The following is a 13,627-nucleotide window of genomic DNA, read 5'->3' as shown; positions in this document are numbered from 1 at the left end:
TATGTCGTTTCTTTGAAGCTAGATCAAAGTATAGCATCGGAGGGCTGAAGACATTCTGGAGAGAGTGGATGAATAGCCAGCAGTTGTGGCCTATAATATAGGAAGAGATGAGTTCTTACAGGCAGATTTTAAGAAGACAGTACAGAGATTAAGCAGGATCTCAAAAAATTCATGAAGCCTGCATTACTCCTGGTGTCAATATATAAATAAATTTCTTCCAAATGGAAAAGAGGAGTATAGTAATAATGGCAGATTTCAATTACTCTAGTTTTATCTGTAATATAATGTAAAAGATCTAAAAGGGTTCATTCATAGCTTCTCACACCAGGCAGTTAGACATTCTTGTCTGGCACGTAGTGCCAGGATTGGTTTCCTTTTGGATTAACCGGGTCACGGTTCCTGACTCGACCCTTGTTTTTAATGAGGCCGAGTGGCTAGCTCGGCACTCAACCCGGCACGGATGGAAAGCGTGCCCTGGGGGGGGGCAACTGGATTTGAACTTGGGAGCTCTTGCTTCCGAACCCCAGAGCTGATGCCACTGTGCCACCAGCTTGTCTAAAAGGGTAAAAACTATAGAAGGATATCAAAATCCTAAATTGCATGCATGATAGCTTTAACCACTATGTGGCAAGTGCAATTAGAGGGATGAGCATACAATTGTGGATTTAATTTTAGGGAAACAAACTAGGCAGATGGAAATGATATCACAGCAGGAACACTAGTGATGATAATAATTTAGTTATATTAGGACTAAGATAAAATAAAGAGTAAATGTTCAAAATGGAGTTTAGACCAATTTTACTAAACTAAAAGATTGGACTGAAGTGGGCTGGCATCCAAGTACAGTGGATTCTGGTTAACTGGGACACAATGGGACCAGTACATTCTGGCCCAATTAAGCAGCTGCCCCAATTAGCTGAGGTTTCATGTAAATAAGTAAAAAGTATAAAACAAACAAATTAGCATTTAACTACATAACAAACTATATACTTAAATAAAATGCAGAACAAATTAAAACACTACCAATTCCTTTACAGCACTGTAAAACTCAGTATTAGTTCCTAATAATTATCAATGAAGCAATTTATCCAATGTATGCCGCTGTATTCATTTGATTGACTGTATATGAACAGAATCAGCACAGCCATTTAGTTCAGATAATGGACTACCTTCATACAATGCTTTCGTCTCGAGGTTCTCAACCTGGGGTCCACAGATCCCTCAGTTAATGGTAGGAGTCCATGGCATAAAAATGGTTGGGAACTCCTGCTTTAGATGATTACATCCTCCAAATATTTATTTTCATTGTAACTTTCAAGATGATTGTTGATATCTTCAAATTTTGTCACAATACCCAATTTGTTCATTTTCACTCCCAGCAGCTTCTGGCACCTCCAAGCCTGAAACTGCGGTGAGAAAAACAGTTCTAAGTTGTCTTACAGCTCATTTTGTGCCAACTATCTGTGATAAAAGTCACTGTTTTTTTGAATACGAACACACACAACTAATGTTATTTAAAAACTGAACACTCTATAAGCATGGTATAGTGTCTAATGCCATGCAAATGCATGACTGACACTAGCTAGAAAATGTTCAGTAACAGTCTCCAGCCCCAATTAAAAGTGGGATAGTGCCCCAGATAAATGAAGGGAATCCCAGCTATTTTCTCAATTTAGTTTTTGTTCTTTAAGAGTTGTCCCAAAAAAAAAGTTGCCTTGATTAACCTTGGTCCCAATTAAGCAAAATCCACTGTACTTAAAAGGTCAGTCTTGAAGCCATGGATGCCTTAAATAAGAAGGATTCAGAATACATATCTATCCACAGGGAAAAAGGGCACACCCCTAAATCTCAAATGCTCTGGATGATTAGGTGCACAAGAGATAGAATAAGCAGTGAGACACTGTAACACCGAACAGCCTGAATGAGTATCAAAAATGTGGAAGAGAAATAAGGAAACGATGTTGGCATGTAGAATTCAGTGAAGCTAAAAATATGCTTATAAATATATAATGAGTAACAGGAAAGCAAGAATGAGACCTTAAGGGATTGAAAGGTTAGCCCTCCATATGGAGACAGGAGATGTGGTTAAAGCACAATGAAAGTTTTGCAACTGTTTTCAAATAACAAAAGGGGTTGATGCTGAGCTAAGACAGATGAATGTGAAACAGAAATCTCATAAACACAGTAACAGAGATTGTACTAAGGAATTTAGTACATTGAAAATGGTAAAATGCCAGGCCTGGGTTAAGGTGAAATTTTTACATAGATGATTGCAAATCTTTGGCACTCCTCCATCCAAAGTCCCATGAATGATACATGGCTAAGAATTTTGAAGACTGATTGATGAGACTGCGGGAAACAAAGGTTGGGCAGAAAAGTGAATGCAAGATAAGGAAAGAATTTCAGCTGTGATCTTACTGGTTCATGGAGCTGACCTGAGGGGCAAGAAGACAAACACATTTCCATTTCTACTGCTTTTAAATTTTTACATAAAGCTGCCTTATAAATTACTGCTGAAGATGTACTGATAATCCCAGCTGCTTAAAACCCTCACTTTAATAAATTCTTAATATTGAGTAATGGTTCCACTTTATTGTTAAGCTTCCACAATGACTACAAAGGTGCAAAAAAGGTCCCCGCCCCCCAATGCAGTAACACTGACATAGAATTAATTTTAAATGTCACCTTCATCATCACAGTTAGCTGTGTATTATATCACACTCTTGTTCAAGAAAATGTTATTTAGTTGGGTAGCACATAAAGGTTCAGATGTCAGAAAATTTTTATTTTTTTTCTGAAACTGAAAGCTTCATGTTAAGATTGCTTTATTAAATACTTCCACATATTTAGTTTGGAGGTGCAGTAAAAGTTTGAGATGCATAAAATTAATTAGCATAACACATTAGCAAAATTAAAACTATCAATAAACTTTGTCCAATAGAAGCCACTAATAAGTCTAGTTTTAAATTGTGCTGCCAACAATACCAGCTAGATTATTGTTGTCTGAACAATATCCTGCAATAATTTATTTTTTAAATTAAAAAAATTATTATTCCTTAAAATGATCTGTTCACTAAAGATGATTTGGTTTGGTTATTACTACTTTCATAATGTTCAGTACTTTCAAGCGTTACAATTTAAGTGTTACGAAAGTCACGGTGATGAAGCCATGGGAGTTAATTCACTGAGCTGCCATAATTTCAGTCAGTATGTGTAACGTTGAAGAAGTTATAAAATACCTGCATTGAAACTATTCCAGTCTAGCAGTTTGTATGATCTTGTGTTACCCATAATTCCGACAAAGGCTGAGTTCAAAACAGCAAGTTAGTAGATCAGTTATAGGAGCAGATCAGAGTAAGCAATACAGAGAGCACAACAAGGACAACACTACTTCACAGGAACTGGAAAAACACAGACAATAGAGTTAATAGAAGTACATTCATCCAGAGAGAGCAAAAAGCAAGGACTATGCTAATGTAATCTAGAACCAGTATTTGCTATTAGATTTTAAAAATACAGAAAAAGATAGGCAGTAAACTACTTGAAACTATTATCTATTCATTTGAAGGGCACTTTAACACACAGCTCTAAATTTACAAACCAAAGTCATTCTTCAAAAAGTCAATAAGTTTACAACCATGCAAAATGAGTAAGCTTAAAGTAGAACAGTTACTGCAAGGTCAAACCCTTCGTCTAAGAAATTAAGAAGAAATTTTGAGTGAACAAAACTGATAATTGGCAAGGATGAATCTATACAAGTTTAACCATTATTTTATCTGTTTTATTACCTTTGTATAATTGGGCTTCTGAAAATTTATTCAGAAATATTAAAATATTTAAACCAAAAATATTTAACATATCTCTCCCAATAAAAACAGTGCACTAGAAAGGATTGTGGCTAAAAGCCTTATTCCAGAGAAAGTAGTATTTGGCAGAGTTAGCCACAGAAATAATTTTTAAATAAAAGTTATATAATGTACACCTAAGCATGCAAACACAGGCCAGATTATTTATATGTCAATACAGGCTGATTAAGACTAAATAAAACAATTTTAGGGAAGTTGTAAATTTTAAATATAGGATGATAGCATATGCACAAAATATCAAGGCAAATCATTCAGCTGCCAAAGTCAAATGATTTTTTTTTACAGGACATACAGATATTAACATACCCACAATATGGCAACATTTGTAGTTTTAATAATCTAAATATTTAATTCTGAATATTTTGACAGATTTCCTGGCATAAGAGTGAAGACAAACAATGAAGTGAGTGCTGAAGGACAGGGTAAAACAACATTAGATGTAAGTCAGAGCAAGATCAGCAGCACATCATTTTGAATACATAATGAGCAGTGAAGTTCACTTTTTGCACAAGGCCAGAATTAGCAAAAACATGCATCAGTAAAAAAAAAAAATCCAGAAGAATTCATTTTTTTTCTGGGGCTTACTAACTTGTTTAAATTTACAAGAAAAAGGTATTTTGACAATTCCTTTGATGCATATTCCAGTCCTTTCACAAAGTTACCATCAAGGTTTTCTTTAATTGAATCCAGCAATCAACTGAACAATAAAATGATTTGACCAAAGCTTAATGTTTTTTTTAAACCATAGGATTTACGGGAATGCAACATAGCGGTTGGATTCAACAGATCAGTAATACAGAGACCATGATCAACAGTTCAGAGAACGTAATTCAAAGTCCACTAGTTTGTGAACTAGACTTCATGTTAAAATAGCCTGGAAATTGAAATATGATAACAGTACAAATGATTCTGAAGTTAGTTGGTTTGCTTTAAAAAAACAACAGGTTTTTTTTCCACAAGTGAAAATCTGCAGATGCTGGAAATCCACGCAATACACACAAAATGCTGGAAGGACTCAGCCAGCCAGGCAGTATCTGTGAAAAAGAGTACAGTCGACATTTCAGGCTGAGACCCTTCGGCAGGACCCTTGAGACCAAAGGGTCTCGGCCCAAAACATCGACTGTACTCTACCATAGATGCTTCCTGGCCTGCTGAGTTCCTCCGTCACTTTGTGTGTGTTGCGGGTATTTTATTTTTTACGAAAAGAAACCTGCTATACTTACCTGGACTAATCTATGTGCGATTTCTCTTCAAACCATTAATGTGTAGTCTAACTGTCTTCCTAAGTGGGAAAGTACACTACTCAGTTATACTAAATGGCTTCAGATGATTCTCCCCAACAGACTTTTGGGAGTATCACCACAAGAGTACAACTTCAAAATGAAGGCTCATCCTTGAACAATGATTAGGACAAGCAACAGCTCAAGGCCTATTCTCAATGGAAGAAATTTTTTTAATTTATTGCTCCTGTTGTGAAAAATAACATCAATAACAAGAGGGCATAGGTTTAAGGTGTGAGAAAGGAGTTTGGAAGGATTTCAGGGGAAAGATTTCACAACCCCCCTCCACCAGACAGGCAAGACATAGGATACATATCTGGTGCAGGCAAATGGGACAAGTGTTGATGAGCAAAAAGGTCAACAGGGGCACAATGGGCCATAGAATCCATTTCTTTGTTGTATAACTCTTGCCTTTTGTTGCTGAGGTGACATGTCAAGCTCCCATACAGAAGTTTAGAAGGTACTTTACAGTGCAGCAGCAGCTCCCAAATTTGAAAGAAATGTAAAAGGACAGGAACAAAATAATCAATTATGTAGTTGTTGAGGCAAGTTCTCATCTCCTAGGCACATGAGCAGTTTAATGAAATAATAATGCAAAACAGATGTTTTCAAACACATCATTTGAAGATAAAAGATAACTTCTGCAAAACCTAGTTAAAATGTGATCAAGAATTTTTCTGTTGCTGAGAGCAACAAATGGCTGTTCATAATATACCATAGAATAAACCATATTAGCTCCAAAATCTTTGTTGAACTATAACAAAGATGTCATGTTGCAAAGAACACAAAATTTAAGTTAAACAAACTCACCAGAAGTTTAAAAAAATACAGCTGGCTGAATATAATCACAGGAAAATTATCAATACGGTACTGTAGGCATGCCATGGTTTGACCCAATTTACAACTTCATCATTCAGTAAACATTTTTTTCCAGTCAGTGAACAGACTAAGTTTTCATTCCATCAACCTGAAAGATTTTAACATTTTCCTAGTCCTTAAGTTATGTGATCTGCTGTACTCTACTTACCTGGATTGTGGATTCTGTCCAGTAGCTTCACGGATCTTGCACTGACTACACCACCGACATGAACAAGAAATCCAGGTGGAAAAGTTGTTAGAGTGAAAAAAGGGAATTCCTGTGCAGGGTAAAAAAAAACTGATGTTGGAAAAACACTTGTGAAGTGAAAGACAATCAAGTCAAATCATATTCAATATACTTGGTATAGCCAATCAAATCAACACAATCAAATGTAATCATAGCAAGGGGATTTATTTTTGGGTGCACTGAATCCAAAAGTACAGATGTTAGTGGATAAAGTGGCATTTAAGTGGTGAAATGATCAAAATAGGAATTCAAGAGGCCTTGACTAACAATCCAGAGACATGGGTTCAAGTTCCACTATGGCAATTGTGGAATTAGAATTCAATAATTAATTTTGAATTTTAAGAAAACAACGTAACAACATAAGAATAAAACGGCCATACATTACTGTTTCATACATTACTGTAGGCCATGAATTACTGTTTCAATACTGGTTCACAAATGCTCTTCGTGGGAGAAAAAAAAACTATGATCCTTACTTGGCCTACATGTAATTCCTTTATCAGAGCAACATGGTTGACTCATAACTGTCACCTGGAAATTGCCCAGCAAATTAACTGCATGATAGCCAAGTCACTGAACACCAAGGATAAAACTAACTCAATGTAGCATCGAGCCTGTCACTGAAACATGGTACTCTCATTCCCAACTTGGTCAACTGGGCACAGCCCATCCCAAGCATTCTGGGAATGGGTCAACTTCCAATGAGCAGTACTACTCAAGTAACAGACAGATAACTTCACAAATAAAGTGCCAAATGCTCCAACTCCTAAATACATCCTGTTCCATTGGCAAGACACACAACAGAGGTGGTCATACAACCAATAGAAAGTGGACCAGGGAGACCCCAACATATAATTCAAAACTCAATACGTCTCATGGTATCAAGTGAGGAAAGGGGAAACATTTCACTTAATTACATCTCAGAATCCTCAGCTGATGAACTGGTGTTCTTCCCTATCAAATGAAACTTTGAAGTATTACCCTAAGTAGTGAGAGCAAAGAATTTAATAAATATCTATCATCAGGAATGGCTGAGTAGCACTGTATCGAGATAGCATGGCTGTCAGACTGGGTCTACAGCAGACATGAGGGATGTCTTTCACCCCAATTTCCAGTAGCAAATGCATTTATCAACATCAACACTGGGGGAGCTGACCAAGATGCAGGCTTCAACACAAAGTCACATACCATAGTAAATTTCCCGCATTTTCAATTTTTATTAAAGGATCGATGACAGATCATTAAAGTTAAAAAGACACACAGGATTTTTTCCTTTATTAGACAAGGCAGAGAGAACAAGAGCAGAGGTCAGGCATGAAATATTTACAACAGCTGGGTCACAGCTTGAAAACTGCATACATCTTGTGTCACCACATAACTGGAAGACATAGTTGCACTGAAAATGATGCCAAGGAGCTCTACAAAGAAGTTATTAGGACTGGAAAATTGCAGCTATGGGAAAATCCTGGAGGAGCTTTGATTCTTTTCTCTGGAACGGGGGCAGCTGAAGGTAGACTTAATTGAGGTTTACTTAAAGAATAACCAAAAATTATCCATTTCTCTTAGCAATGGGATAAAAAAAAGACAAGTGGCATAGAGGGAAAGTTGAATGATTAAAGAGATGAAGACCTTTCCTTCATCCAGTGGGGAAGAACTGGGACTAAAAGGAGGGCAGAGTTTAGGTTGATGGCACCTAACAGCAACTCCTTTGCTTACATCTTTGGAAACAGCTCTATTTCTAACCTTAGTATCTTTTTTACCTTTTTAGGGGTCTTTTGAAGACCCTGACATAGAGTTACACGCTGACTTCGGTGCTTTGCAGGAATGGGAGCCATTCTTAGGGCCTCACAACTAGCAGCTTTTTGACATGCCAAGGACACAGCTTGGAAGACTCGCGCATCTTCAGGGTGCCGAATTTTCATGGCTCTGGAGATGGGCAGATGAGGCTGGTGCCACTGCCTGATGTGTTGTACGAGTACACGGAATATTGAAAGCAGCAGGCTGGCTGCTGGCTGTGTGCCCAAGGACCCAAGTTCTTTGGGCACAGAGATCAAAAAAAGCAACGCAACAGACTGTTAACACCTGAAATCAGCGAGTTGCTATGTTATGTCTCCCCTCTCGCTGTGAAATGGGGACATCTCTTTTTCCCTTATTAGGGAGGGAGGGAGCGAGAGGGAGAGACTGTGATATGTCTAATTACTGGGTGAACAACTATTCGTTGGGGGTACAGCAAGTCTGTGTCTTTAATGATGCTTTGCTACATGCTTGAGTGCTCGGTGGAGGGTGCAGATACTTTTCTGCTGGTTGGGGGGGGAGATCATCGCTTTGCTGCTGCTTATGCATAGGGGGAGCTGGGGGAGGCTTTGGGGTTCTAACATTTACTTCTTTGGGGCATTCCTCGGTTCTCGTGGATGGTTGTGAAGAAAAAGAATTTCAGGGTGTATACTACATACATTTCTCTGACATTAAATGTACCTACTGAAACTTACTAAATGCCTTCAAAGTTGTTAGAGGACAAATTCCCGTCACATTTAAATAGTACTTAGATATGTATTTGAAAACACGTGACAAGATCTGTAGACTTAGTAGCATAAAGAAGAGAAAGTCTGCAGATGCTGGAAATCAAACCAACACACACAAAATGCTGGAGGAACTCAGCAGAGAAGGCAGCAACTATGCAAAGAGTAAACAGTTGACATTTCAGGCTGAGACCCTTCATCAGGATACATCAGAAACAATGTGAGACCCGATGAAGGGTCTCGACCCATAACACTGACTGTTTACTCTTTTTCATAAGTGCTGCCTGGCCTGCTGAGTTCCTCCAGCATTTTGTGTGTGTTGCTGCAGACCTAGTACTGGGCAGTAAGATTAGGCTGAGCAGCTCCACATCAACCAACACAGAAACAAATTCTAAGCTGTAATGTTCCAATTATCCTATTCCTTGAACCATGACAATCCAATTGATTTGAAAGGTTAATTTCTGTGCTGTGTGATTTGAAGGATCCATACATTTAAAATCAGTTGTGAGAATCCAGTTGGAGAACTGGTCTGAAACCAATCTGATACTTGCAGCTAAATACAGTACATGTGGTTGAAGTTTCAATTTGTTGCCTGTTATTACTTGGCAGTAAACACAAACACAAGAGAATGTATGTTATGCAATACAGAATTCTAATAATCTACTTTAAAAGTAATTCCAGCCCAAAAAAAAATGTCATATTTGAAGAAGTAAATATATAGTGCATTACATTTCATAAGGCTACTTTCCAGGAGAGTTGATAGGATTTTTTTTTAAATCAACCGCTCGGGAGGTGTCAATGAAATATCAAACAATCTAAGTTACCTGGTTAAGAATGTACTTAAGTCAATGGCCTTACATAATCAAATCAGCGGCAGACAAAAGCATTGATATATCAGATTTTCTGACACAAAAGGGTATTATTACAACAACACACACAAAATGCTGGTAGAACACAGCAGGCTAGGCAGCATCTATAGGGAGAAGCGCTGTCGACATTTCGGGCCGAGACCCTTCGCCAGGACTCATTATTATTAGCCTGTATCCCTGAAAGGTACAGAAAGGTTACATCCAACAAGATTGTTATAGTGCTTATGTTTCACATGAACTTCTTCTGCCCTCAATATACTAATCCCATTCACACAACCTTCCATTCCATTTAGTATCACGTGATTTTGTACTTTATTATTAAAAGTGTTCAAATTTCACATTCACTTGCATTTTTCAGGGAAATACACTGGAATTTAGGATGAGAGGGGATCTGATTGAACATATAAGATTATTAAGGGATTGGACACACTGGAGGCAGGAAGCATGTTCCCACTGATGGGTGAGTCCAGAACTAGAGGCCACAGTTTAAGAATAAGGGGTAGGCCATTAGAACAGATGCGGAAAAACTTTTTCACACAGAGAGTGGTGGATATGTGGAATGCTCTGCCCCAGAAGGCAGTGGAGGCCAAGTCTCTGGATGCATTCAAGAGAGAGTTAGATAGAGCTCTTATAGATAGCGGGGTCAAGGGATATGGGGAGAAGGCAGGAACGGGGTACTGATTGTGTATAATCAGCCATGATCACAGCGAATGGTGGTGCTGGCTAGAAGGGCTGAATGCCCTACTCCTGCACCTACTGTCTATTGTCTATTGAAATAAATTTATACTACCTTCTTTATAGAATTGTAGTGGCTAGCTTATATTTTTAGTTCCTGCATCCATCAGCATTATTTCGTACTCGTTAGGTCATTGTTAATACATTACATTGGATGACGGCTTTGTTAACACTTTCACTCCTGTCATGGCACTGCCTCGAGAACATTTTCCACAGAATCCTACAATAAACAACTTTCATCCCAGAAAAAAATCCTGCTGAATTTAGTTATGGATTAGAAGTTAAAAAAACATAGGATTGTGTTTTTCTCCATTACAGTCCCAATCAAAAAAATGTTTTAAACAAGAAATTGTTAGAAATACATCAGAAATAAACAAACTGTGATGACCTCTTCAACTAAATTTAAAATAAAAAGCTCAACTATTTTACCATGTTCCCAAAGAAGAAGCAAAACAAAATATGCAATAGATACCAGCAACCAACCAAATTTGGAAAATTGAATTTTATAAGTATACAATGAAAGCATAACTGCAGTATTATATCCATGTCTGTGCACCAAACTTGAGGACAGATGTAAAAGCTTTAGAGAGCACAACTTAAAATTTATCAAAGTGGGGGACTAATTGCGTGGATAGTCTGGAGAGGATGGGATTGCTCTTGGAACACGAAGATTGTGAGAGGATTGGATAGAAGTATACAAAGCAAATAAAGGGTTTAGATAATAGATACAGAAAAAAAAAGTTCATAGTGACCCAGAGTTCAAAAAGAAGGGCCATTGAATGAAGGTGCCTGGCAAAAATATCAAAATTTGCATGGAACTTATTGTTGCTGTATATATTAGGGACTGAATTGTATTGTTACTCTAGCAGTGGATGCAGATTCATATGTACTGTTCCAATGAGAGCTGGATAAGCAGGCCATAAGGAGACAGGGAATCTGACCAAATGGATTGCTCCTAGATGAAGTGAGGTACAGGTCCAAAAGCTTCTTCAATGCTATAACTGCTTTGTGAATTTGAGTTTACTTTGATTCCCAAATGGTTTTTAACATGTGCTGTTTTAAGTATTTCTGAACAGCTTCTGTCCCATTCATTATACTTATGTTCGTTCAGATGTTTACTCAGAACTGTCAACAAACTAGGGTATTCCTTAAACAGCCAGATAACTAAAAAACCATAAAAGACAGGAGCAGAATTAGACAATCCAGCCCACCTAATCTGTCCTACCATTCCATCATGGCTGATTTATTATCTCTCTGAAACTCATTTTCTTGCCTTCTGCACATAACTTTTGACATCCTTACTAATCTAGAATGTATCAACCTCTGCTTCAGATATACCCAATGACTTGGCCTCTACATGGTTTTCATAATTGTATAATTAGGCATATTTCTAGTTGCAAATACAAGATCAAACAGAAACCCTCAGGAACTGGTTCTCTGGCGAATCATGTCAGCAGCAACCATAATGCCAATTAAACTAATCCTATTTGCCTGCATAGGGCACATCTATATACTACTAAAACTCCCATGCTCTGTTTGTGACCTCCAATTAGCGCAAATGGTGCATTACAGTGGCACTATTTTTTGGCTAAATCAACTTAAAATGCGCTAACTTACAGAATGCAGGCAAAGTTCAGGGTTACATATTGGTATAAAAATTGCTCACTTGCCAAAAACTCGCTTTCACCCGAGAGCCGATGTCAGCCATGATGGAAACCATGACTCGACACTACGACGCATTCGCAAGGCCAGCCTCAGAAGCGACTCACGATGCTCACAGCAGCGAGTGGAGCAAAAGGGCAGGGCAGCTCTATTTCGAGCGGTCACATTCTGCTAACCACCATCAGCATGTGCAGGAATGGGACAGATCTAACTGCCACCCATCAATAACAGATAATTAAATCTTATTGTAATGATGTACTTCGAGACACCCATCAAACCCTTTGCTGCAGTCAAAGGACAGCGGTGACTCTATCACGTCCATTTAGGAGAGCGCCTACCAGATCATCAAGAATAATCAGCATCCTGGAGGCTTTGGTGTTACTGCTTCCTATCTTCTATCCAGCATTAGGGTAAAAAAATATGGTCAGCCTAATTATGCCGTGTGGAAAGAGAAGGGGGACATTATGGTCAAGAGATGACGCCAAACTTTGTTGGGAAGCAGCAAGGAGAGAACAAGAATCGGATGAGGCCAGGGCCGCATGACTCCAGGATGAAAGAGTCAGGACAAAAAAAGATGAGAGAATTAGAGACAGAGGAGGAGAGGCATCCACATCTCCAAAATGACAACAATAGGCACAGAAGGAGGAGAGAACAAGGATTGGATCAGGTCAGGGCCACACGACTCCAGGATCAGAGAGAAAGAACAAATGGTAGAAGAGATGAAGGATGAAAGGGCTACACATCTCCAGAATGACAACAACAGGCATAGAAGGAGGATGGAGGAAGACACAAAGGAGCTGAGAAATGCACGTCTTCAGGATCATCAGAGAGAAAAAACAAATGGGAGAAGAGATGAAGAGATGGGGGATGAAAGCACTGCACGCCTCCAGAATGACAAAAACAGGCACAGAAGGAGGAGCGAGGAAGAGACAAAGGAGCAGAGAAATGCACGTCTCCAGGATCAGAGACAAACAACAGACAGCAGAAGAGATGAAGAGACAGTACATGAAAGGACTGCAAGTCTCCAGAATGACAACAAAAGGCACAAGGGTGGCAGATCAACCAGAAATGTTGCCATCAGAAGTGTCCTTCATTAAACGAGGTGGAGCTATATTTTCCTTGCTACGCGTCTTTCTTCTTTAATAAACTGAGATTTTCTTCAATTTCCAAAGCAAAGCGATAATAATAGCATTCAGGAAAATTTAATGTTCATTCTGGTCACATCAGACTGCACTACCTTTCTCTCAAAGGGTGCCCCAACAGGTCACTCAATTGTCCAGTATTCTTCTATTCCCTTCTTCTTCTCATGCCTAATTGTCTCTTAAATATCATAGTGTGGTAGAACCACCACCTCAGGCAGCATGTTCCATGCAACTACCTCTCTGTATAAAAAAGGCATGCTTTGCATATACCCTTTAAACTTTCCCCTCATCCTGAACCTATGCCCTCTATCATGCTCTGTAGGCTCTTCCTCCACCATTGATGGTGCCCTTACCGGAATCTCCTCTGTTTCCCAGACATTGGTGCTTAACAGAGATAGGGTTCCTTTCATCCTCACCTACTATCCCAGGAGACTCTGCATCTAACACAT

General features: G+C 38.6%; 1 protein-coding gene across 25 annotated transcripts in view; it reads right to left on the bottom strand.

Annotated features, from left to right (window-relative positions):
• Positions 1-13,627, bottom strand: part of c2cd5 (C2 calcium dependent domain containing 5) — a 127,425-nt gene that overhangs the window by 72,750 nt on the left and 41,048 nt on the right. For 17 of the 25 annotated variants that reach the window (XM_073066102.1, XM_073066103.1, XM_073066081.1 and 14 more), the window contains 2 exons: positions 6,174-6,282; positions 3,240-3,305 (listed from right to left, as the gene is read on the bottom strand). In XM_073066102.1, the coding sequence (XP_072922203.1) occupies positions 3,240-3,305; positions 6,174-6,282 (175 nt within the window). The remainder of the gene's footprint in view (positions 1-3,239; positions 3,306-6,173; positions 6,283-13,627) is intronic. The other 8 variants (XM_073066085.1, XM_073066092.1, XM_073066088.1 and 5 more) reach the window with 1 other exon arrangement.

This window comes from Hemitrygon akajei, chromosome 14 (assembly GCF_048418815.1).
Source record: "Hemitrygon akajei chromosome 14, sHemAka1.3, whole genome shotgun sequence".
NCBI classification, from domain to species: Eukaryota; Metazoa; Chordata; class Chondrichthyes; order Myliobatiformes; family Dasyatidae; genus Hemitrygon; species Hemitrygon akajei.
This window is presented reverse-complemented; position numbering and strand designations above follow the sequence as displayed.